The sequence below is a fragment of the Typha angustifolia genome, chromosome 15 (genome assembly GCF_048772165.1).
Source record: "Typha angustifolia cultivar Huaian chromosome 15, ASM4877216v1, whole genome shotgun sequence".
NCBI classification, from domain to species: Eukaryota; Viridiplantae; Streptophyta; class Magnoliopsida; order Poales; family Typhaceae; genus Typha; species Typha angustifolia.
Window position 1 is genome coordinate 8,146,936 of NC_133253.1, and position 23,616 is coordinate 8,170,551.

The following is a 23,616-nucleotide window of genomic DNA, read 5'->3' on the forward strand; positions in this document are numbered from 1 at the left end:
TGCTAATGGTGAGTTAAAAAGTGGGTTTAGATCCTTCCATAGATTATTGCACAATTCTCAACCAACCAAGCACCATGCTCTCTTTTAAACGTACCAAAGAATCAAATCACCTAAAGCTCCTTTACTTGATCATCACTGGCAGAGCTACCATCCTTCTCAAAGAAAATTTTTAATGGTTCTTCTTGTAACTTTTATGTCATAACTACAAGATAGTTAATGGCGAATGGTGATGGTGTTTGTATTTGAGACAGATTAAGATTCGGCATTTCTAATTGATGTTGAAATTCAAGAAATAATATTATTTGGATTAATATACATATGAAATCTAGTATAATTGTAATAAATCAATGTGCTTATCTATTATGGATTTGCATTGGATTTAATAAAGACTTACACTAGGCTGCTCGACGACACCAGAAATAATAATAAGGACATAAAAAATAGAAATAATTTATTTTTAACCCTCTGAACTATTACTATTTTCTACATATGACTCCCAGAACTTTTATTGGTACATGTTAACAGAAAGGATTAAGTAAAATATTTCTGATAGTTCAATGGATTATTATATATATAAAAGAAAGTTCACGAGATTATTGTGAAAAATGAGTGAGGTGAAAAGGGAATAAATTGATTTTATAAAATTTTAACAAAATTTTACAAAACTTAGTAAGAACATTAAAAAAAAAAAAAGAAAGGTAAAGATGATTAAAAGTCACAACTTATAAAATCCCATGGAATTGAGGGAGACCATCCATAGTGATTACCTATTGCTAAGAGACTAATAAATTGTGATTTGATTAGGGAAAAAATGATTAAGATAGGTAAAGCTAAACATTTGCAATGGAGGATAATGGGAGGCCCCCTTTGAGCTCTGCTTTTTTGGCAAAGCAGAAGGTGGATGTAGAATTTTCTTTATTTAAGAATTAACATCTAATAGAAGATTATCCATCATTACATATCAATCCTTTGCATCTTATCTTTAATCCAGGTGGGACTAATCTCATATGCAACTTCTAAGAATCTCCTCTGTAGGAATAAGCTAATCATTGAATCATCCACACAAAAGGGTTCCAGATTTGGTTGGGTGTATTGGGGGCACTTGTACTAAAATGGGTTTTTATATTTTTAACAACAGTAATATTCGGTTGTACGTATCCGCAGACTGACTCGAGACTTTTTGCTTCTACGGATTTATTAGAATACAAAGTATAAAAATTTCTGTTCTCTAATAGTTTAAGCTTTTAGATAAATTGATGAATTAACATAGTATCAGAACGAGAGGTCCGTGTGTTTAAAATTTGCCGGACAAAAATTCAAACAAATGTGCTCATAGGAACCTTGGGCAATTAGATCTATTGTAACCGAGGATATCTCAAATCTCCCTTCAAATTTCATACTTACAGAGTTACTCATTCTTATATTGAAGTTAATGGATCGACGGATTGGCTTGCGAACCTTTGTAGTTTTGGATGTATTTGGGAGGGTGTTTTTCCTCCCATTTTCTTCAATTTGGGACTCTAATGTAGCGGTTCGTTACTGATTAATTAATGAAGTTCTTTTTTCTTTTAAAAAAACAATAAAAAGAAAAGAAAAGAAGAAGAAGAAAAGTTGGGCTTTCCTATGACAAGGCCCGGCCCAAACAAAGCATTGTTTTCTATGGGTTGAAAACCCTAAACCCTAATTCCTACCCTGACTTCTTTTTCCCCCTCCCTTTTTTTCGTCCATTTTCCTTCCAAAACTCGTCAATGGGGAAGAGGAAGAAGGTAATCCTCCCTCCTGATCTCCCGCTGGAAATCGCCGAGGACGAGCTCCAACTATCTGATGAGGACTTCGATTTCGTGCGGAAAAACCGCAAGTATGCCGGATTCCTCACCAAGCTCGACACGAAATCCATCGACAGGTTTGCATTCCCTTCAGTTCGTCGTTTTATTGGATAAATTTGAGGTCTTTTTTGCGCCCGTCGTGCGACTGTTTGCGCAATTTTTGTTATATTTGGATTAAATCACTTGGATTTTGGTCTTGAAGGCACGTTACACGAGTTGCGGATCATAAGGAGGATGAATTGGAAGCTCTCTATGAGAAGAGGAATAGAAAGGCTGCTCTCTTGAAGGTTCAGGAAGACGAAGCGCAAGTGGACCCTGTTGATGCTCTTCCAATCAGAACATTAGATGGAGATTGGAAATATAGAACAGGTGATCACTATGTTCAACTAAATTACTTCAACAATAACAACAAGAAGCCGCCAGACTAACTATTTGGGTTGACTGTGGACACTTATCTTCCATTTAGCTCTACTTAATACAATGTTCCTGGTTACGTTAAGTTCTATCATGGATTCATGACTTTACTAGTCCATTGCATATGAGCACTGACTAACAAGGACTTTGTGCTGGCTTTCAAGCTACTGAATGCAACTCTCCTCCTTTTATCTGGCCTCGGGTCCGCTGATATAACATAAAAATTTACGACTTGTAATACTTCATATTGGACTCTTTCATCCTATAATGTTAGTTTGGTTCATCAATCATGGAGGGCATTGAAACTTGCAGCTAATCGTATTATGGACTAGATCGTGGATCACCTTACTTTAAACTTAATAATTGAGCATCAATAAATGGAAGGTGGATACTATACATACAATAGATCTGATAAAATTCAACCATCATTGCATAACCAATGATTAAAGTAGGCGAGTATATCCTACTCCTTCCCGTAACCATGTGTGATAACCAGACAATATAGGATCTTCATGACGGTTTATTGTAGCCTTGATCTACTTCAAAGGAACAATCTGGGTGATTCTAAAAAAATGTTGATGAGTTCATTAAGCCATTTAGTATTGTATATTCAGAAGTTCAAAATTGGAATATCCAAGTAATTCATCAATATCCTTTTCTGTTATGTAACTTTTACCTAGTTGTCTAAGCCTTTTATTTTACTTGAATGACTAAAAATATCTAGGTGTCTTGTAGAGCCAATGCTTCTTGTGTAACATTAGTGATATGCACTTCTGATTTGATAGTTTTAAGTACTTTTGCCACAACTACATGATTCAAAATAATCTTCTTGTCTTTATCATAAGCTGAGAAAGCTGGAGTCCTTTAACTTTAAGTTCTATGGATCTTAGATTGTGGTTGGCGCAGCAGGACCAGATAGTTTCCAATTAAGGGTTAACCAAATGCAATTGAAAGCTTCCAAATGGGCCAGAGGAGAACCCAAAAAAAAAACATGAAAAATTAAACTTAGTTATCAACAACGAGGGAACCCATTTTGGCCTATGACTTGATGGTAGAGATTGCCCAAAACAAAGTTGAATGAAAAAAAAGTATGTTATTACCAGATTGTGATCAGTTGGATTCCAATAATTGGGACACAAATCTCTACACTGTTCATTTCCATTTATTGGGCTTCTGCTTTCCAGATCACCAATATCTACACTTTTATGTTTAAACTTGTTAGTTCATTAAATATCTAGTTATATTACTGAAGGACAATCTATATGGTTGTCTGTTGGCAGCTTTCCAATAATGTTATATTTCTGATGCTGGTAGCATGAACTGCAGCCAAGAAAGAAAGATATGAAGATAAAAGTAACGATACTGCATCTCCCAAAAAAGATGATGATGAGGAAAAAGGTGTAATAAGGCTTACAAAGGCAGAACGAAGGCAAAAGCTAAAGAAGGACAAAAAAGAAGCTAAGAAGGTTGCAAAGGAGGAAGGCGAGATGGATGTTCCTGAAGGAAAGCTGCACTCTGAAGTGCTGGTACTTGTGATCCTTATGCAATGTTTTCTTCCTTCAATAGTTCACATTTTTTAAGTTGATGGTGCACTATTTGATATCCTTCTTGTTGCAATATAGTGAAGAGAACAGATGCTTCCTTACATAGCATGTTAATTATTGCTTTCTTTCTTTTTTCCTACTCAAACCGTTGTTTTTAAATGACTTTATATTTGATTCAAAGGAATGGCTGAGTCTTCATATGTCTCTAACATGCTGGTTTTCTTTGGAAGGTGGTAGTGTGCTGCATGTTGACATTTTACATTTACTTGCTTCTTAGCTATCATATGGCTATACCTGTAAGGCTGTAACTTTGTAAGACAAACATTTTTACATAGGATACCACCAGATAAATTCCTTGTTTAATTGAGAGTTCTTTTTGAGGAGATCTCATCTCTGTGATTTTGGAATAGGCAGTGCTAGGCTCATAAATTTCGAAGGTCAAATAAAGATACCTGATAAAGTTTGAAAATTCACAGACCATTTTATTGGAGGTGATAAAATAACTTTTCTTTTTCTAGGAAATCACTGCTTAGACTTGCTTCAACTGGCTGTACTTGAAATATGGCAAGTGGCAAAAATGATTGGAGCTGTAATTAAGGAATATCTGTAAAATTTTGGCACTTCAGCTTTTCAAAGTCCTACTTCTTAGGAATCTACATCCTTATAAGCAAAAGCACTAATATGACCTAGGAAGCCAAGCGTTCTTAAGCCAACTTGAAAGTTCAAGTAGAACAATTGTATGCCTGGCCTAACTCTGGGATAATTATTTAGAGACATGCTGCCTACCTATGCTCAGATATCCTAGTCATTCATTCTTCGTTCTTGATTTGAACTGCATTGCACCTAAAATTGTTCTGTAATCTTCGGATGGACCTGCTCCCTTAGTATGTTGACTGTACCTTTATGTGGGATTATTACTGCATAAAATTGAGTACCACGTGAATTAAAGTAATACCACATATACCTTGATATCTGCATTAGCTACATTGAATAATTATTAATATGGAAAGTGAGACAGCTGCCTGCTACAAGCCCATGGATTCAACTATATGGAAGCATTTATTTAATCTGTTAACCAGCAAAACTGCCAAGTCAAGCCAAGCTGATGACAGTTAATATGACAATGTAAAACTGATACAGTTCAAGTTCAGAAAAAAAAATTATTAGATTTTACAGAAGATTGATCAGCAATCACAGTTTGAAATGTTTGGTCATTATATGTTAGGCATTCTTTGGACTAATGATTGCCTTTTAACTTCTTTATTGTTTTAAATTAAAACACGATCGTCTCAGTTTATAACAAACCAACTAGGTAAAGAAGGCCAGAGATTAGACTCAGAATATATCCTTGTAAAGTGATTGCTTTCTAGCACTATTGGCACTCATAATTTGGTCTGCAGTGTGCTTATAAGAGAGTGCAGATCTAACTTCTGCTATTATTGCTCTTTCTTGAAGTTGACATGTTTGAAACTTAGAACTCTTCCAAAAAAGAACAATCTTTGCACAATACATTGCCAATCAGCATGCATGGTAAAGTTGATTGTCAATACATATTGATCATGTCAAAAAAGTTCTCTTACATGATAGTATATAAATAAACAGGAATAGGACAAAAACTATATAGTCGTAGAGAATGTGTTGATTTACAAGATGCATGTCAGAATTTCCATGACATTAAAACATTTGGATAATATTGTTAAACAATATTTTTCTAGTGAAAATTGTGCATGTTAAATAGTTTCCTGTTTGCCATTTGAGAGATAAAGTGCATATGTGGTAAAAAACGGTCATTTCATTCAGAACATGCATAATACTCCTCATTACTTAATTAGATTTAAGAAAGATATATGGACAGAAGAATATAAGTTGGAATGATGTTTAGGTATATGAAATAAGGATATTTATATGGAGCAGAGAAAAAAAAGGCTAAAATGGTCTTAAAGTTAACATTTCTGGATTTTGATCACGAAGCTGGATTGATGGGAGAAGAATGGTTTTTTAAAAAATGAGGTAGAGAGACATGCCGTTTATAAGGCACTGAATTACCCTTTGGGACTTGTAATATCAATGTCGTAGGAATTTCTCTTTGATCTACAGCTTGGTTGATATCTACTGTCGTGCAGCTCATGATTCTTTCTTTTCTTCTGACAAGTCATATGACATATTAGTTATTCACAAGGGTTGGTGATGTCATTTATTTAATGCAGTAGCTAAATTTTCTCTCTTTGCCTTTATCTTTTATCATAACTTTATTGTGCTAATGTCCAGGAAAAGGTGCAGGAAGATCTTTCGGCTGAAGAATTATTTACAAAGAAGAAGATTAAAGTGGCTAAAGTTGGGATGACATTGCTTGAAAATCCTGAGTCAAATATAAGGTCCTTAACGGACTTGTTGCAAATTTGTGATGATGAAGACCATAACATAGTCAAGCTTGGTCTGATGTCCTTGTTGGCCGTTTTCAAGGACATAATTCCTGGGTATAAGCTGCTGTCTTTTTATTCTTTCTAGGATATGTGGTCTTCGGCCAACTTTCCTTAGCTAAATTTCTATCTTTATTGATGCAACCATTTTTTTAAATTTTCTGTAGCTATCGTATCAGACAACTAACAGAAAAGGAGCTGGCAGTGCAGGTTTCAGAAGCAGTAAGGAAGATGAGATATTATGAATATACACTTTTGCGCTCATACAAGGTTCTCTTACTTTCAGGGTTAAAAAATTTCAATTGTTAAAAATTCTTTTGCAAAGCATTATTTCATCCCTGTTTCATATAATTTATCTCTGCGGTGTAGCCTCTATGTCATGGATAATCCAACATGCTTTCTTGCAAAAATTGTATTCCCTAGATTATAGTGTTGAAAAAGAATCATGTGCATAGAAGCTAATCCATATTCTGATGAATACTGATAGAGGATTATTTGCTCAACTGGGAAATGATATAAGGGGCGGTTCACTTATTATTAGGAAGCCCATCTTGTATAAATAATATTTTGGGTAGAATATCAATTTCCATTAACACGACAATTCTAGCTTCTAAGAATAAAGAGAAGCTTCAAGTTTAAAATTATTGCTCAATGCTGATTATTCATTTGAATTGTTTAAGTTGCTTATAATTTTTTTTAATTCTAAATCCATTATTTTCTATCCTCTTAGCTGAATTTAGTTGATTTGCCATAATGTGTAAATCCATTTTCTGAATATTACCAGGCTTCACCAGTTTTCTAGTTGGTGTTGAAGTTGCTGCCTATTTTTGTCATTAATGATACTGTGACATACTCGTGAATTTGATACATTTGTTGATATTTTTTTATTATATGGCAAAAATTGAATATCTCAATCTCACTTGTTGTAAAGCATTCAATTTTTTTTTCTTTCATGTTTTCTTATGTCCAGTTGCATTTTTAGAAACATGCCAACCCTTTTCATGTTGTGCATATTTTCAGGCATACATCCTAAAGCTAATAGGTTTGGAAAAACAGACCTCATTTCGTCAAGTTGCTGTTCGTTGCATGTGTACTTTATTGGATACTGCACCACATTTCAACTTCCGTGAGAGCTTATTAATTAGTGTTGTTAAGAACATAAGCTCATCCGATGATGTCGTAAGGTATTTACGCTTTCCGCTCTATTTTTTTCCCCAACTGGAAGTTGCTCAGGAACTGAAGATGCCTGACATTGGTATTTTCTCAAATAGTAAAACAATGCATCTGCAGAGCTGGTTTATATTTCACATGTTGAAGAATCTTATAGTGGGGGGTATACTTCCCTGTTTGTAGATAGAATAGGATATCCAGCACTGTAATTGATTTTCTAAGAAGAGTAAGGGGACAAAGGGAAAATTAGGATGAAAAGGTAAGGAGAAATTGAAGAACCAGTAAGAAAGACTCTACTTGTCATTAATTTGTCAATCGTTTTTCTTCAATTTTCTGATCTTTCTCATCAATATGGTCCAAAAGCCATAAGCAGCTAAATTCTTCTTTAAGCAATCTATTATCAAAATAGGGTTCTTTTAACATAATTTGGTTCAATCAAATGAAAAATCATACAAAATATTGGATTCTTAATCAAGTAAGACTCCAACAAAATGAAACTTAAGATCTAATTTTAAAGAAGGTTTATATTAACTTGGACTCTCAAGACAGTGGACACTTTCTGTAAAGGGAAATTAGGAATATTACACACAAATATATAAAAATGCTACCAAATGCTTTCCTGAAAGAGTTTGTAAATTATTTATTAAATTCCCTATCCACTAAATATAATTAAGTCATAAATGCTCTAATCTTACTGAAAAATATTGCAGTAATAGCCATATGGAAGATATCAAAGATCCAGAAATGCATAAGGTTACTTATTTGGATAGGCTTAAACTCTGATTACTTGCTAGGTTTCTAGAGATTTGCAGATGAGTTGGTGTTGTATTATCATCTGACCTAGGGCACTTCCAAGGAAATAAGTTGTTCTCCAAGAGAGAACACTTTATAGGCGGTCAAAGTGTTGTGTGGGTTAGTCATGGTAACTTTCTGTCCGAACATTATTCCTCAGGGTTTTGTGGCATCCCCTTGCAAAAGCTTCCAAACTTCACTGTTTGCTGATTTACTCTTCTTTGAACTGTCATGAAACAAGCGGCAGCGGATGAAACCAAAGAAGTTGGAGTGACTTCCTATTATATCTTTTGCAGTAGATTTATACTTTTTAAGTAAAATACTAGATTCGAAAATTATTTCTCGTGATATTTTCATTAAGTACTTCCTGTTCTGATTACTTCTTCTAGATTTTCTTACCATTTTGTATAGCTAGTGTATGTAGGTTTAAAATTACTTTACATGTCTGCCAATGAGAAGCACATTGGAAGAAATTATAATATCTACTTTCCAAAAATAAACTTGGTTACTTTATATATCCATTTTATACATAAAATGGATGTGAAAAAAGTTGTGGTCACATATTTGCCTGTAGGTTGTATGTGATGAATGTGAAAAGGTTGTGGCCACATATGTCAAGGTGGTTGATGATTGCACCTTATGTGTTTTACTTTATTTTTGATAGGAAACTCTGTTGTGAAACAATAAAGTCTCTATTTGCCAATGAAGGAAAGCATGGTGGTGAAGCAACTTTGCAAGCTGTTCGATTAATTGCAGATCATGTGAAGTTCCATGATTGCCAACTTCATCCTGATAGTGTATATGTATGTGTTTATTATTCTCTCTTTCTCGGTAATGGACTTATTCGATTACTATACATAACTTAATTTCATGACCTTTCCTTGTGAAAATTTAATTGTTGGTTCTGATGATCATTTCCTGCCCACTTTTCATTATGGTTTTTTTTATTTGTAGGTTTTTTTGTCTTTAAAATTTGATGAGGATCTTCGAAAATCTGAAAAGATGGAGGAAAAAGGCAGGCCTAAGAAAAGAAGGGGATGGCATAATCATGAGGTTCCAAATCAGTTGCAAGGCAGTGATAAAAAGAGAAGTAGGCGGGATTTGATAGAAAAAACAAGGAAGGAGGTACTTTAGACCGACTTCTTGTGGCGCTCATAAATCATATCTACATGGGCTGTATTCCTAAATGTTGATTGTCCGCTTCAGGTGAATGCAGATCTGAAGTCTGTCTCATTTGTTCCTGACCCAATGGAGAGAAGAAGGATGCAGTCAGAAGCTTTATCTGCAGTTTTTCAGACCTATTTCCGTATTTTAAAGCATAGCATGGATCCTGCTAACTCCAGGTGTGCTTTTTGATACATAAAGGGAGTTCATTTCCTTTTTTTATCCCCATCTGTAAATTGTCAGCAGTATCATTTTCTCTTTAAACCTTCGCTTACAATAAGATAAGCATGGAAGCGATGCAGAACACAAAGACACAGACGTGCAACCAACCATTGAAAAGTGCAGTTATATTAGTTCAAGTCCAGAAAATTTTGCTAGTATGTTATTCGAATCTTATAGGTACAAAAGGGGACCAGTAAATTTGGATATGAACATTATAAAACGTGACCTGCAACATCAAGCCCATATGTAAAGGGATCATTGGATTTTTGACATGTCCATTAGATGTCTATAATGGATTTCTGCAGAGTACGGTACTTCCATGTTATTGCATTTTAAAAGGTATTATATGCCATGAGTTAAGATGTGTAGTACATGAACAGTATTTTATGATCAGATTGTGTTCTATCAATCTGTATGGCCATGGTGAAATTCAATAAAGTAGCCCTTTGGTATCAGTTGTGCAATATCTGTTAGATGCATCTGTAAAACCTTCAATTTATGATCTTTATCTGTGGAAATTCAGAATGAATCATTATTAAAAATGTTCGCTGCGTTTGTGTTGGATGAGAGTGGCCAGGGGAGTGCTCTATGGAATTGCTCAGATGGAATGTTAGCACTCGATGGTGTATGAAGTTTCTCCTCTGCTTGAAGATGACAGTAGCTGGTGTAAAGGATTCTGAGTGTGCATGCGACGGTTGGTGGGATGGAAGAGAAATTTTGCTCACTGTTGCTAATGGGCTGTGTAACCCCTATTTTTTTGCCTTTTTATTTTGTGAAGTAAAATAAGGTGAAACTTGTGTCTATGAATTCTCCAAGGCAAATCAACAATGGGCACTTACCATGCACACTACCGGCATGTGACATGAGAGCACCCCTCCTAGTAGCTTCGCGGCTTACTACTGACCTCATCGTCGAGCTTGCTGTCACTGCTTGTCGTCAACTTCGTCGTCGTCCCCAAGCTCTCATCGCTCGCACCTGTGCCCTAACTTGAGGAGGAAGAAAGGGGCAATAGATTGGGTTGGGTTAAATAAAAATTTAAATTGCGAATCGACGAGGTTGGTGATGGCAACGTTGAGCGGCGATGGCGAGGTCAACAATAAGCGGTGAAGGGTGAAGCTGAGTAGTTTCTCTCATCTTTTTCTCTTTCTTTTGCGACACGGCCGACAAATGCTGCGGCACGTGTTGATCCATGCCAGCCACTGGTCGACACGAGCCGTGCCTATGGCACGACCATCCTTGAGGCAAATAATACTAGATAATTTGCTTAGTAATCCACCTTTCTTTCTCCTTGATCTTCTTACATTTTCCAGATTTTTTGTTCTATTTTGCTATTTTCTGTTTTTTTTAATCTGCTTTATTTTATTATAGCCTGCTGTTATTTGTTGATAATGCTTTCACTTTTGGTGAACACTGATTATTAGTCCTAGAGACTCCAAATTAACCCAAGGTAGAACTGGGGCATGATTCATAGAAGATCTATGAAATGCATGGACGGGAAAGTGGTAGAGAAACTAGTTGTAGTCAATACCTTAATGACTTAACACTAGAAATGGTTATCATATACTTTTTATGCAATATAAATGCTCTTGTGGTTTCCATCTGTTCTTTCTTTCCTACTTCAGTTCTCCAAGTTTTCTTGTATGTTTGATGCATCAGTACATAATAGTTCCAATTTGTATGAGAACCTCCCAAAATTAGATGTGCAGACAAGAACACTATCTGTTCAAATTCATCTTTTCATTACTGCAAAGTCAATTTATTGTTATCTCCATTACATGTGCAAGAACTTCTAGTTGTATAAACTACAAGAAACCCAAGCTGGAGTTCCTTTTCGTGAGTGATATCTCTGATGTATCAGTGTTGTTTTAATAATTACAGGTCTAAGGTTAATGCTATTTCATTGCCTGGTGGTTCTACAGCATACCCATTACTTGCTCCTTGCTTGGATGGCTTGGGAAAGTTCTCACATCTGATTGATTTGGATTTCATGAGTGATCTTATTGGTTGCCTGAAAAAACTAGCAGGTTACAGTGACCGACATGATGGTATTTCTCATCAGAATTCCTTGTCTGTATCAGAACGTCTACAGTGCTGTGTAGTGGCATTTAGAGTGATGAGAAGCAATCTTGATGCTTTGAATGTGGATCTGCAAGACTTTTTTGTGCAGCTTTATAACCTTATACTGGAGTATCGACCTGACAGGTTTGGGCACAAATCTCTCCTATTAACAATTATGTAGTATAGGAGCAGTGTTCTGGCTCTGCTTTACCTAACTTCTACTTGTAATTCAGTTGATTTTCTCGTTATCATCAATAAATAGACCCTATTGTGGCAAACATGCCATTGTGAATCTGTTAAAAAGTTAAGCTTGTCGTTACCAGAATATCAAATTGATAAACTCTCTCTTGATGATTTAAGCTGCTCTAGTTGATAATTAATTGATATCGTCTGCTTGCTTTAAGAGCTTTATTAGTTGAAATTAGATGGAGCCATGGAGGTTTGGCTTTTACTAGGTCCTTTTATGCCCGCTGAAAATAATTGGCCTCTAATGTATTACTTGAATTGACTGGTCTGGGATGATGCTGTAGTCTGAAAATTGACTTGCTTAATCATATACCAGCATTGATGTTGCTTCACCATATTTCATGAAGACATTATGTTTTCAATTACAATGCATTGCTGCTTTCTTGGTGCTAAACCAGTTGAAAATTCAAAGTATCTTCTAAAAAAGACTGGCGGCAATATGGTGGCCAAGAGGATTTATGGCTCATAGCGGTTGGCGGGTGCCATGTGGGGCACTATGAACCCATAGCATACTTTGAATCTTTTATATTATCTTAATAGGTTATACTACATATAAAAATAAAAAGTCAGATGTACAGAGAGAATAGGGGAAGGAGATAATTGGAAGATATGAAATCAACCTTAAAAAAGAAGGAAAAGGAAGAAAGTATGAGAACAAAAAATTAATAAAGAAAACATAGAGAAAATGAATAAAAGAACATAGAAGTAAATTATAATATTGGACTTGGTACTGCTATACTTGACCAGTTCATTTTGGGATTATGATTGTTAGAATATAATATATAAATACCATCGTTCTTTAACAACTTAGGTTTTAGAATAGATAGTGAGTTAACGTGATATTAAAGCAAATGTCTCGGGTTTTCTAACAGTTTAGTTGTTAGAGTAGTTGTTAAATTAACGATGATTATATGGAAAGGTATTAGATCCTGCCTTATTTATGAAATGTTTGTGCACTTGGTTGTGTGTTGTATTATGGAGATAGGAAAGATGAATAACAAGTAGAGACAGTATTATAATGAATTTGGGCTTCTTCTTTAATGACTAAGTTCTTGCGTACTGTATTTAGACCAGGTTGAAGGGACTTGCAGCAACTTAGGTAGGTTTATGAGGTTAATTGTTTGGTTAAATAGGCTAAAATGAGTTCTTGGGCTTGGCCCAATTTGCTAATTTTCAATAGTAGTAGTTGTAGTCACATATATCACACAAACTTCATCTGTTGACCTGAAATTGCAGGAATTGGTATTTACTACACTATCCATTAATGATCTGTATTAACTGGACTTATATATATGCAGAGATCGAGGTGAGGTGTTGGCTGAAGCTTTGAAGACGATGCTCTGGGAAGGCAGACAGCATGATATGCAGAGAGCAGCTGCTTTTATAAAACGTCTAGCGACCTTCTCTTTATCCTTTGGTTCAGCAGAAGCCATGGCAGGTAACTTTTCTTTTTTTGAGTTTCTTTTCTTACCTGCTTAATCAGCATTTCTATCTTTCCATTCATTGTTGCGATATGAAATTTCTTTTTATTGTGATAAAGGAAAATTATGTTGTTTGCTGAGTTATGAATTGGGGGAGCAAGGCATTTCTTCCTGATGGAATTCTTAAATAGGGAAGGAAACTGATTCATGAGGATGCTATTTTCAGACTAATATATTACTATATGTTGATTTCTGGGCTGATATTAAAGAATTCCATGGTTTACTTTTAGTAATGCTTCATAATTGACCTGCATTTTGTTTCATGCCGCAATTGTTTTCGCTTGTGTCTAATACTGGTCAACCATGCATTAGTTTTTACTCTCTAGAAGAATCTTTTTGTTTTGTTCACCGGCAACCTCTAAAATTAATATTTGGGTATGCTAACATATCTGTTTCAGCCTTAGTCACACTGACACATCTACTCCAAAAGAATAGCAAGTGCCGTAATCTGTTGGAAAATGATGCTGGTGGTGGTTCACTATCTGGCTTAGTTGTGGTAAGGCCCTAACTATGCATTTAAGTGTTCAGACTCCTCATCTTTTACTTGTTCTTACTTAACTACTTCCGTCTAGAAATACCAACCAGAAGCAACAGATCCATACTTAAGTGGTGCTCTTGCTTCAGTTCTCTGGGAGCTTAGCCTTCTAATGAAACATTACAATCCTTCCATTTCATCGATGGCTGCAAGTATTTCAACAATGGCAAACATGAATCCTGCCCAGAATCAGGCTTATCTGTCCACGATCTCTCCGCCACAAGCCTTTGCGGACTTATCAATTGAACGAGAATTGCTCAAACAGAGCAGTAAACCCCTTTCCTTGAACATTAAAAGTAGACGGGAAAAAGGAAAGGAATTCGTTGTTTTGGATCCTGATCAACTTCAGCGTGTGGAGAGCTTCCTAGATGAGGATCAAGTGAAACTGAGATTGGAAGATCATTTCACAGTGCTCAGAGACATTTCAGAGAATGAGAGATTGAGGGGCGAATTGAACCGCACTTCATTGTCCCTCAGTTTATACGAGGAGTACAAGATGCAGAAAAAGAAGAGGGACAACAAAACAAAGAGGAGAAAAGATGCAAAAGTATAGTGCTAGTCTTCTACACAATGCTGTCGAGAGCTTTTAATATAGTTGTATTGGAGTATTTATTTCCCCAGTTAGATCAAAGCTGCAGTACAGAAAGCATTGCATTTTTGGAATTTAAATCGCTTTTCTTCCATTCATTATGTTTATACAATTATTTGATTTGAAAACAGTCCCATTGTGTTGTTTAGTCATACACAATGCGAAAACACAGATTCTGAAATGCCTCGTCTAAGTACTTGTTGTCAGTGACCAGAAATATTAGATGTTCACTTGGTTGAATGTTTTTGGTCAGAAATCTGAATGTATGATATGGGAAGCAAAATTTTAGCTGGGAATGGTACTTGGAATAATAGATTGTAGCAATTTAATGTTCAGCTTTGTGCCCTATTAAACCGAAGCATTGTTTAAGAGGTGGTTGACTTTCCTTAAATTTCTATGGAAATTTATTTGGTCATCTCGTAAAAGGACTGACCAAATCCTAGCGGAGGCTACTCTTATATTTGGAGCCTTTTGTAGAGCAAGAGTTAATATAATATATATTATTATATTAATTATTTTAAATTATTTAATAGGTCATCTTAGCGTTATTATTATTTTAATAAAAAATATATAGTTAGAAAATTCTTATTGAGATCTTTAAAATAAGATTAATATTTAATAGTTTCAGAAGTAATTTTAAATTACTAATTTTTTAATTAAATATATCGAAATTACATTATACGAAATAAACATCGAAATAAGCATTACATATCATTAACTAAAAATATCAAAATTATATTACATAAAATAAGCAGAAATTAACCAAATATAATAAAAACAATAGATGTTTAATATTTTGGTAAGTCATCTTCGTAGCCACCGGTTCGGTTCCGTAGCCACCCGGTTCTGGTTTCATTTTTAATGTATTTTATGTTTGATGTGCTTCATATCTAATGTATTTTAATATTTAATATTTATATAGGGAATAATTTTGAGTAATTATATTTTAGGACACATAATTTATTAGACTCATTTTTATAAATAATAAAAATTTAAAATTTAAATTAACTCAAAAATAATTAAATATTAAACTCATTTTAAAAGTTTCGATGAGACCTTTCCAATGATATTATTTTTGTTAAAAATCGATTAGTAAAACTAATTATATACTCAGTTTAACTAACTAAATTATTTAATAAAAAATACAAATGGAATTAAAATTATTGAATATAATAATTATTGGGCAATTTTGGTATTTCAAAAGGTTGAAATGACAAATAGAGCCGAGCTCCATTTTCATGGTGGGCCTCTAAATTTGGAGCCCCACTAATAGCTCCAAATTTGGAGCTAGTTTTAGAGCCCTATTGGAGCTCAATCGGGCTCCAAATTTAGAATTTGGAGCTTGGTTGGAGTTGCTCTTATAACTTGTTCTTACTGAAAATTTATAATAAAAAAATTATCTTTATCTTATAATGTATGTTTCTGTATTTTAACTGATGAGATTAAACAGTTAATAGTGGATCCCTTATCTAAAACCCAACGTTAGATTTTAATTTGGGTTTAACTGGATTCAAAGACAGAAATAAAATCATTCATGAATGCTCGAATCCCGGAGCAATAAGAGCCTCTTATTATCAACCAACTTTAGTAGAGTAGGTAGGTACCTTGCTCATGACCAAGAAGGTCGTGAGTTTAACTCCAACTCCAAACAATATTGTGGATTATTTGGTGGTTTGGTAGCTTAGCTCGATTCGGTTAATGGCTCGGTAGTACGGTTAGTTTGAAAAAACAGCTTGGCAATACAACGGTTTGGAGTAGGTTTTAGCGGCGTTTAATTCGAAGCAATTGTCCGGTAACGCATATGGCTTAAAGCCTAGACTAGACAGTTAAAAAATCTAGTGGGGCTTAAAGTACCTCTGTATTTAGGGAGGATTGGTCTTTTGTCCGATCAATATCTAACCTTCGGGCTTTAAAAAGAAAATATAATTAAAGCCCAGTTACATAAATATAGATCACATAAACCTTATCAGCATGTACTATATTGCTGCAGAAGATGTGATTCTTTGAAAACAAAAGAAGATACCCATTAAGAAACTCATGAGTAGCCTGCAAGGTTACACCAAAGCTTTTGAAGCTAAAATTTCAAAAGCTTACCGGTGTCTGAATCTAAGTATATCAAAAAGATGAGTAGAAGAAAAAAAAAAAGAAAAGAAAAAAAGAGAGAAAAAAAGAAAAGAAAAAGATAGTCGAACATAAACGTCATGACTTCGCCTTCTCGACGGCCTTGATCACCGACCGGAATTCCTCAACGCCGCACGGAATTTGAAGTATCCCTTGTTGTTTATATCCAAATTCTTGTGCAGCCATCTCAAGCAACACTGCAAAACATGGATGCTTGAAGATCTTGGTGTGCACAAGGATCTTCTCCGTCTCCCGCCCCCCGCCGACGATCATCGGAACGTAGCCTTTCGGCACCTTCTCCTTCCTCGCCATGCCTTTCTTCCCTCCTAAAAGATAACTAGTCCTCTCCATGTCTAGCTTCTTTATAGAGAAATGATCTAATCTTGCTTAATTAAAGCTTAGACATATAATTTAATCGAGCTAGTCTAGCTTAGCTGATGAAAGCACTGCATTTTGATGGTGAAAGATTGATTAAAGTGGATAGAGGTTTGATTAGAACAAATGGGCAGTGGTTTGAAAACTACTCAAATTGCAAGCTAAATCCTATATTATTACCGTCAGAAGTACCCTTCACCTCCTCCTCCATTGACTATTATTAGGAGCTTGGATTGTTTTCTTTGCATTATTGAGCTGACTCTGAAACAATAGTTTTATTTTTGTAGACAGGTGGACGTATATTTTACTTGTATTATTGGTTTGGGATTCTTAATTTATGCCGTTGTTATCATGGTGGGTGCATAATAAATTCAAGTTTACACTTATTTTAGACATTCAAGTAATATCTTGGAGATGAAGGGTGATAGAAAAGATTGCTTAGCAAACGTTTCAAGAAATAATTTATGGCAAGTTGCCTTCCAAGTGTGAGAGAGAGTAGATTAGATAGAAAACCTAAGTATGATCTAATTACAGTTATTCAATAAACGTTTCAAGTTAGGTTTTTCTTTTTACTTATCTAATCGGTAAATTGTATTTTAAAACATAATTTATATTCATATAATACGTTTATAATTATTTATAAGCATATGCATAAGTTATAAAATATTTTAAAAAAAATATTGACGTGAAATTTTGATTTTAAAGTCAAAGTGTTATTGAAGTGCTCAAACGACATCATGAAAATTAAAGTAGTATGGAAAAATACGCAAAGACATAAAACACACTAGGAGACCGTTCAAACACACCTTACAGTCGTTCACACCACATTCGCACATAATAGTAAAAACTTAGTAACGTCTTCGTTAAACTGATTTTGTTGGGATTAATCAAGAATTAACTATTTGAGCACAATCCCAACTTCTCTCTCATTTGAGCGGGAGATAAAATTAAACCTCCTAATGAATCGCGAGGTAGAAAATTTGGGGTAGCAAAACCATAACACGTTCGTAAAAACTGATGGTAGTTTCTCTTATCCTAATTAGGTTATAATTAGAGTTAATTCTTATTGGATAAGAATGCTCATAAAATGTAATTTTAACTCTAGCGTAGTTCCATGTAAATCTCCATTTGCAACCAAAAAAAAAAAAAAAATCTTTTGTAACTGACATTCTTATATAATTGTCACTGAATTTTTTGAAAATATTATAACTATCATTATTTAAAAAATATTATAAATTGTCACTGGTCTTCTCTTATTCTTTCACAATTGCCATTACAATTAGTTTTTAGAAGAATATTATATAATATTCTTTACAGCTGATTATTAAAGTTAACAAACGTAGTTGAATGACTAAAATATCTTGTTAATAATTTATACAATGAAAAAATAGTATTTTTTCTTATCTAAGTTCTGTTTATTGACGATTAGTTTGATTTAATGGATATAATGATTTTTTTTTAAAAGAGCTCAATATTTTAGACAGCAATTATAATATTAAATAATACAGTGATAATTATAATATTTAAAATGTTTCTGGTGATAATTTATATAAATATTTTTATTTTCTATATACTAGTGTCAAAATGAGTTTTTAACCAAATTAGTTTTGTTCCAAATTTTTGTACCAAAATTAATTGCTCTTCAAATTTATTATCAAATAAAATTTAATTTATTGTAGCCCTGAGAAAAGTATTAAATTGATCGGTATTTTATTTCTGAGTAAAAACGCTAATTAGTTCAGCATTTTTGTCTGATCCTAAAACGTTAAATATATAAAGTTCTTTAACCTAGTCTTTTAGCGGGTTAAGAAGAAAAATACCGACCGATCAATGATTTTCAATGAATTAAATACTATTTGATAATAAGTTTGAGAGAAAATCTATTTTGATTAAAAATAAAATAAAAAACAGGTCTCATTCAATCAAAAACTCGAGTTTTTTTGCCAAACTAGACTTCTTTTTTATTTATTTATTTACTAAAATAGATTATCTCTCAAACTTATTATTAAATGAGGTCTAATTCATCGTACAAAAACACTAATCGGTTCAACGTTTTTATCATTAGGTAATTTTTTTTCCTTAATTGCGAAAAAATTTAAGCTAAATGGATTTATATACATACAATGATGAACTGATCGGCATTTTAGGATCGGACAAAAATGCTAAACTGATTAGCATTTTTACTTATAGATAAAATGCTAAACCGTTCAGGGTTACACTAAATTACAGTCGGTTTGATAATAAGTTTAAGGTGTAATATATTTTATTAAAAATAAATTAAAATAGGGCTAGTTTGGTCAAAAACTCCAAAAGCAAGTCTATCGTATCTACTCGGTGCAAGAATCTTTTCTCAATCACAATCTCAATGTCAATCATTGTAATAGAGAATAAAAACAGGTCGGATAATATGTCAATCAAGCTAGTTTTATAAGATATAGATTCGGATTTATTATCATTCTTTATATCCAAATTTATATTGGATTCAAAGATGATAAGAAAGAATAGAATAAAGCATATATTATATTTTTATATGGATCTCTAATATATTCTTATATATTTTTTCCATTATAATTTTTATTTTTGAGTTTCTATGATTTTGCAAATCAATTATTTATATATCCAACTTGTCATCCATGCACTTAATTTTTTAATTAACAATAATAAACTCTAATATATATCTTATACTTCAATTATGCTAAAATAAAAAATAAATAAAGTTCCAAAGCTCAGAAGAAAAATAAATAAATATATGATTTTGCTACTATCTTGATATTTAATAAATATAAATATAACATATATGACTAGTATGAATTATTAGATCAGGATATAAAGACTCATAATATTATTATATTAGTTTATATACTCCTTTTAGGTAATTATTAGATTTTATACTTTCACTAAATCATTAATTAGGCTCGAATGTATTCCTTAAAATTACTTTTATTGTCAAAATAATTAAGTTTACATGTATACCCCTTACCCTTCTAGTTATTTTTTTTATAATTATTTGTTAAAATTTAAACCAGGTAATATATATATATATATATATATATAATATATATATATATATATGTGTGTGTATATAAAACAGAGTAAGATTACTCATGTCCTTTGACTATTAAGTGTATCAAATTTCACATATTAGTTAAATGCTTACAGGTATTCATGCACAAATAAATATTTATAAGAGTATTAATAGATGTTAGAAGGATAAACTTTAGTTCAACACCATATGAACTTATGTAGAGCTTTTACAATTTAATTAATTTTAATTTTTAATTATCCTACTTCTTAGATTGGATAAGAAACTATGACCTGGTACTATTCCAACTTATCTCCAACCAGGCGGATAACTTTGACACCCATTTTTATCCCAATTAACACTTATCATCTTTCCTATTTTATCCCTTTCCAAATTAATCATGCATTAACACCTCATCAAGATTATAACTGCAAATCCGAATCCCACGCCTCTTTCCTCTATATAATTCCACTGCTATTTCTTTCTACACTAACTCCCTTCTCCTCTTTCCTCCTTTGTCTACTCTCATCTCTTCCTTGGTCGCCATGGACGTCGATCTCACTCCAAAGCTTCCGAAGAAATCGTACGGCGGAGATGGCGGATCCTACTACGAGTGGTGCAGCGATGAGCTCCCGATGCTCCGGAAAGCCAACATCGGCGCGGCCAAGCTCGCATTGGAGAAGCGTGGCCTCGCGCTGCCGAGTTACTCCGATTCCGCCAAGGTCGCCTACGTGCTCCAAGGTAAGGGGGAAAAAACTATTGTAGAAGAACCGACTTTTCTCTTGGTTTTGTTTGTTTACGTCGCGATCTTAGATTTAGGGTTGGGATTTTAAATCAAAATGATCGTGTCTATCCTTGATTGTTTGATCCATGGCCTGTGTTTACTTGTCTACGGATAGATTATTTTATTCGTCGTGTTGTTTGGACCACTCCAGTTGTTTATGTTGCCCCACTGACCTGTGCGTACCAACATTGTAATTGTCCTTTGTAAGATTAAAGAATGCATTTGGTAAGAAAAATGATTTTTTATTTAATGCAGGTACTGGTGGCCCACTCAAAGTTTCAATTGTTTGATTTGGAGTAACTCGGATACTCTAGTTTTGAATTAGATTGAGTGGCGAATCATCGAATAGGTTGCATGCAGTCTTAGTTGCCAATACTTAAACAGCAATGTGGAGAGATGGGGGAATATTGAATGGGGTAATTGAATTAACCTAATGGATTTAATAAAGAGAAGGGCTTTTCTATTTCATCTACTGTGAAGGGAGGCCCATCCAAGTGACACTGGGACGTGATTGAGTTTTTCATGTTTATGTTGATCTATCAAAGTGTTTACTTGCTTCGTTTTGATCTACTTGGATATCTTGACATGTTCAAATTTGTGGAACATTTCATCGAATAGGTTACGTGCGTTCTAATTGTATATCGTTGTCTCTTCTTCTTGATTTCAGGAAGTGGGACGTGCGGAATTGTACTCCCAGAAGCCACCAAAGAGAAGGTAGTCGCCATCAAGAAAGGCGACGCCCTTGCCCTCCCCTTCGGCGTCATCACTTGGTGGTTTAACCCCAATGACGCTGATCTCGTAGTCCTCTTCATGGGTGACACCTCTAAGGGTCACTGTTCTGGCCGTTTCACCAACTTCCAAATCACCGGCTCCAGTGGCATCTTTACCGGCTTTGCCACAGAGTTCGTAGGCCGTGCTTGGGACCTCTCAGAATCCAATGCCGACAAGCTTGTCAAGAGCCAAACCAATGCCGGCATTGTCAAGTTAAAGGACGGCCTGGCAATGCCAGAGCCTTCGGCTAAAGATAGAGAAGGGATGGCTCTCAACTGCGAGGAGGCTCCTCTGGATGTCAACATAAAGGATGGGGGCCGTGTCGTCGTGCTTAATACCAAGAACCTTCCACTTGTCGGCGATGTTGGCCTTGGTGCTGACCTGGTGAGGATCGATGGACATGCCATGTGCTCACCTGGATTCTCATGCGACTCGGCATTTCAAGTCACCTACATTGTCGGAGGGAGTGGCCGTGTCCAAGTTGTGGGTGTTGACGGCAAACGAGTCTTGGACACGACAGTGAAGGGTGGTTATCTATTCATCGTGCCTAGGTTCTTCGTCGTTTCAAAGATTGCTGATGCCAGTGGCATGGAGTGGTTCTCTATAATCACTACCCCCAAGTATGTCTCTGACCATCTCTATCTGAAATAGTTATGCTTGCATTTGCTCTGTTAATTGCTGTTTGAAATTATAGGATATCAAACATAATTAATCCATGAAAACAGTGAATAACAGACCATAATTAGCACAGCAATAGAATGTTAGATTGACATGAGATAGTAACAGCAGAGAATTGAACTAAAATATTTTCAGTATGCCATTGCAAATATCTATTCTTCCAAATTATTCCTATAATTTTTATTTTTAAATTTCTTTTCAACTTGGTTTGCGTACATCCATTAATCTTAGCATACATCAACACAAATGTGCTTGCAGCCCAATCTTTAGCCATCTGGCTGGAAGGACCTCGGTGTGGAAGGCTATATCGCCGGAGGTGCTGGTGGCTTCGTTCAACACCACCCCTGAGATGGAGAACCTATTCAGATCAAAGAGAACTTCTGATGAGATCTTCTTCCCTCCTCCAAAGTAAAGGTAGGATGGGCTTGCTTGTCCTGGGGATAATAATTTCGTATGAACTGGCTGTGTTGCTTTGGCTAGGATTGTAACCTCTCAGGAATATCCTCTTGATAATAATAGGTATGCCTACCTCTTTTAATAAGATGATGACTAGAGATGTTTAATGATGGTTTGCTTCTCTTTACTGCGTTTAAAAGTGTGGTTGTTGCTCATTAGCTTGTTGCATTTCGTTTGCTATTGGAATCTTCCAACATCTATGTCATTTAGATTGGTTTAATGTAATCCTATACTTAATCCTTTTCTTCATGGAATCAGATTCAGACCTTGAGTCACTGGTTTAACTGAAAATTCAATTAGACTACTTACTATCAAGATATCTTGGATTTAAATATGTGCTTTGTATTAGAAACAGCAGTGTGCTCAGTATCTGTGAATCTCAATACATCAGCAGTTGGGCATTTTCTATTGTTGGGTACGGAAATCTTGATTCGTACCAATTGATTCCTTTTCTCCTTATTAACTTCCCAGTTGCTCACACAGGTGTCGTACGTACCTATCCCGATGTTTCAGCATTCCTCCGACCAAATCTTCTCCCGATCCGAAGTCACCAGTACAGAGGATTCTCTCTTGTCTTCCTAGTTCAAAATAAGCTGAAACATATGTAATTGTAATTTCGTGCAGCTTAACAGCACTAACAAAGCTTTATCTCTTTCCAGACATCTCAAGTGTCATGAGAAACCCATCTCCCTCAAGTAGACCAATATTCCTACCTTCCCATAAAGATAGCACTATATAACCAAAATTTCACCTACAAGCAAAGGGTGGCCCTCTCTTAATTTTTAAAACTACAATGTTATCTTTTAAGTTAAGGCATTTATATTGTTTTAGATCATATTGATTATGCTATTTGGCTTCCTCTAAAAGTAAACTCTTTCTCCAACAAACTAAACAATGCACTCAAATAGGCTACTTTCAAACTAATTTTAATTTTGTGGAGTTTTTGAC

At 34.6% G+C, this 23,616-nt stretch overlaps 2 protein-coding genes across 4 annotated transcripts; both read left to right on the forward strand.

The window, feature by feature from the left end:
- Positions 1–1,699: 1,699 nt before the first annotated feature.
- LOC140777738 (nucleolar complex-associated protein 3) lies at positions 1,700–14,780 on the forward strand. The gene is made up of 13 exons (XM_073122066.1): positions 1,700–1,903; positions 2,029–2,195; positions 3,567–3,766; positions 6,053–6,261; positions 6,372–6,474; positions 7,225–7,388; positions 8,831–8,969; positions 9,121–9,291; positions 9,373–9,509; positions 11,431–11,754; positions 13,155–13,294; positions 13,736–13,833; positions 13,910–14,780. Exons 1-13 carry the CDS (start codon positions 1,749–1,751, stop codon positions 14,423–14,425), a joined length of 2,523 nt encoding a protein of 840 aa, XP_072978167.1. The 5' UTR covers positions 1,700–1,748; the 3' UTR covers positions 14,426–14,780.
- A 5,629-nt stretch (positions 14,781–20,409) lies between these two features.
- On the forward strand, positions 20,410–23,328 carry LOC140779683 (cocosin 1-like). 3 transcript variants are annotated; one of them, XR_012107386.1, is made up of 4 exons: positions 20,410–20,720; positions 21,431–22,154; positions 22,471–22,731; positions 23,152–23,328. XR_012107386.1 is itself a non-coding variant. In XM_073124890.1 (4 exons), the coding sequence occupies exons 1-3, from the start codon at positions 20,525–20,527 to the stop codon at positions 22,622–22,624; spliced, it is 1,074 nt and encodes a 357-aa protein (XP_072980991.1). In that variant the 5' UTR covers positions 20,410–20,524; the 3' UTR covers positions 22,625–22,626; positions 23,152–23,328. The 3 variants fall into 3 exon arrangements, 2 of the variants coding, with proteins under 2 accessions (XP_072980991.1, XP_072980990.1); XM_073124890.1 differs by having other exon boundaries at positions 22,471–22,626; XM_073124889.1 differs by lacking the exon at positions 23,152–23,328 and having other exon boundaries at positions 22,471–22,795.
- Positions 23,329–23,616: the final 288 nt, after the last annotated feature.

What these genes read in the sequence shown, in the direction of transcription:
- LOC140779683 (XM_073124890.1), top strand. Translation starts at nt 20,525, where the DNA reads ATGGACGTCGATCTCACTCCAAAGCTTCCGAAGAAATCGTACGGCGGA. An exon ending in GGTCGCCTACGTGCTCCAAG is followed by an intron (nt 20,721 to 21,430) that starts GTAAGGGGGAAA and finishes TCTTGATTTCAG; the next exon opens with GAAGTGGGACGTGCGGAATT. An exon ending in TCTATAATCACTACCCCCAA is followed by an intron (nt 22,155 to 22,470) that starts GTATGTCTCTGA and finishes ATGTGCTTGCAG; the next exon opens with CCCAATCTTTAGCCATCTGG.
- LOC140777738 (XM_073122066.1), top strand. Translation starts at nt 1,749, where the DNA reads ATGGGGAAGAGGAAGAAGGTAATCCTCCCTCCTGATCTCCCGCTGGAA. An exon ending in AGATTGGAAATATAGAACAG is followed by an intron (nt 2,196 to 3,566) that starts GTGATCACTATG and finishes CATGAACTGCAG; the next exon opens with CCAAGAAAGAAAGATATGAA. An exon ending in TCATCCGATGATGTCGTAAG is followed by an intron (nt 7,389 to 8,830) that starts GTATTTACGCTT and finishes TATTTTTGATAG; the next exon opens with GAAACTCTGTTGTGAAACAA.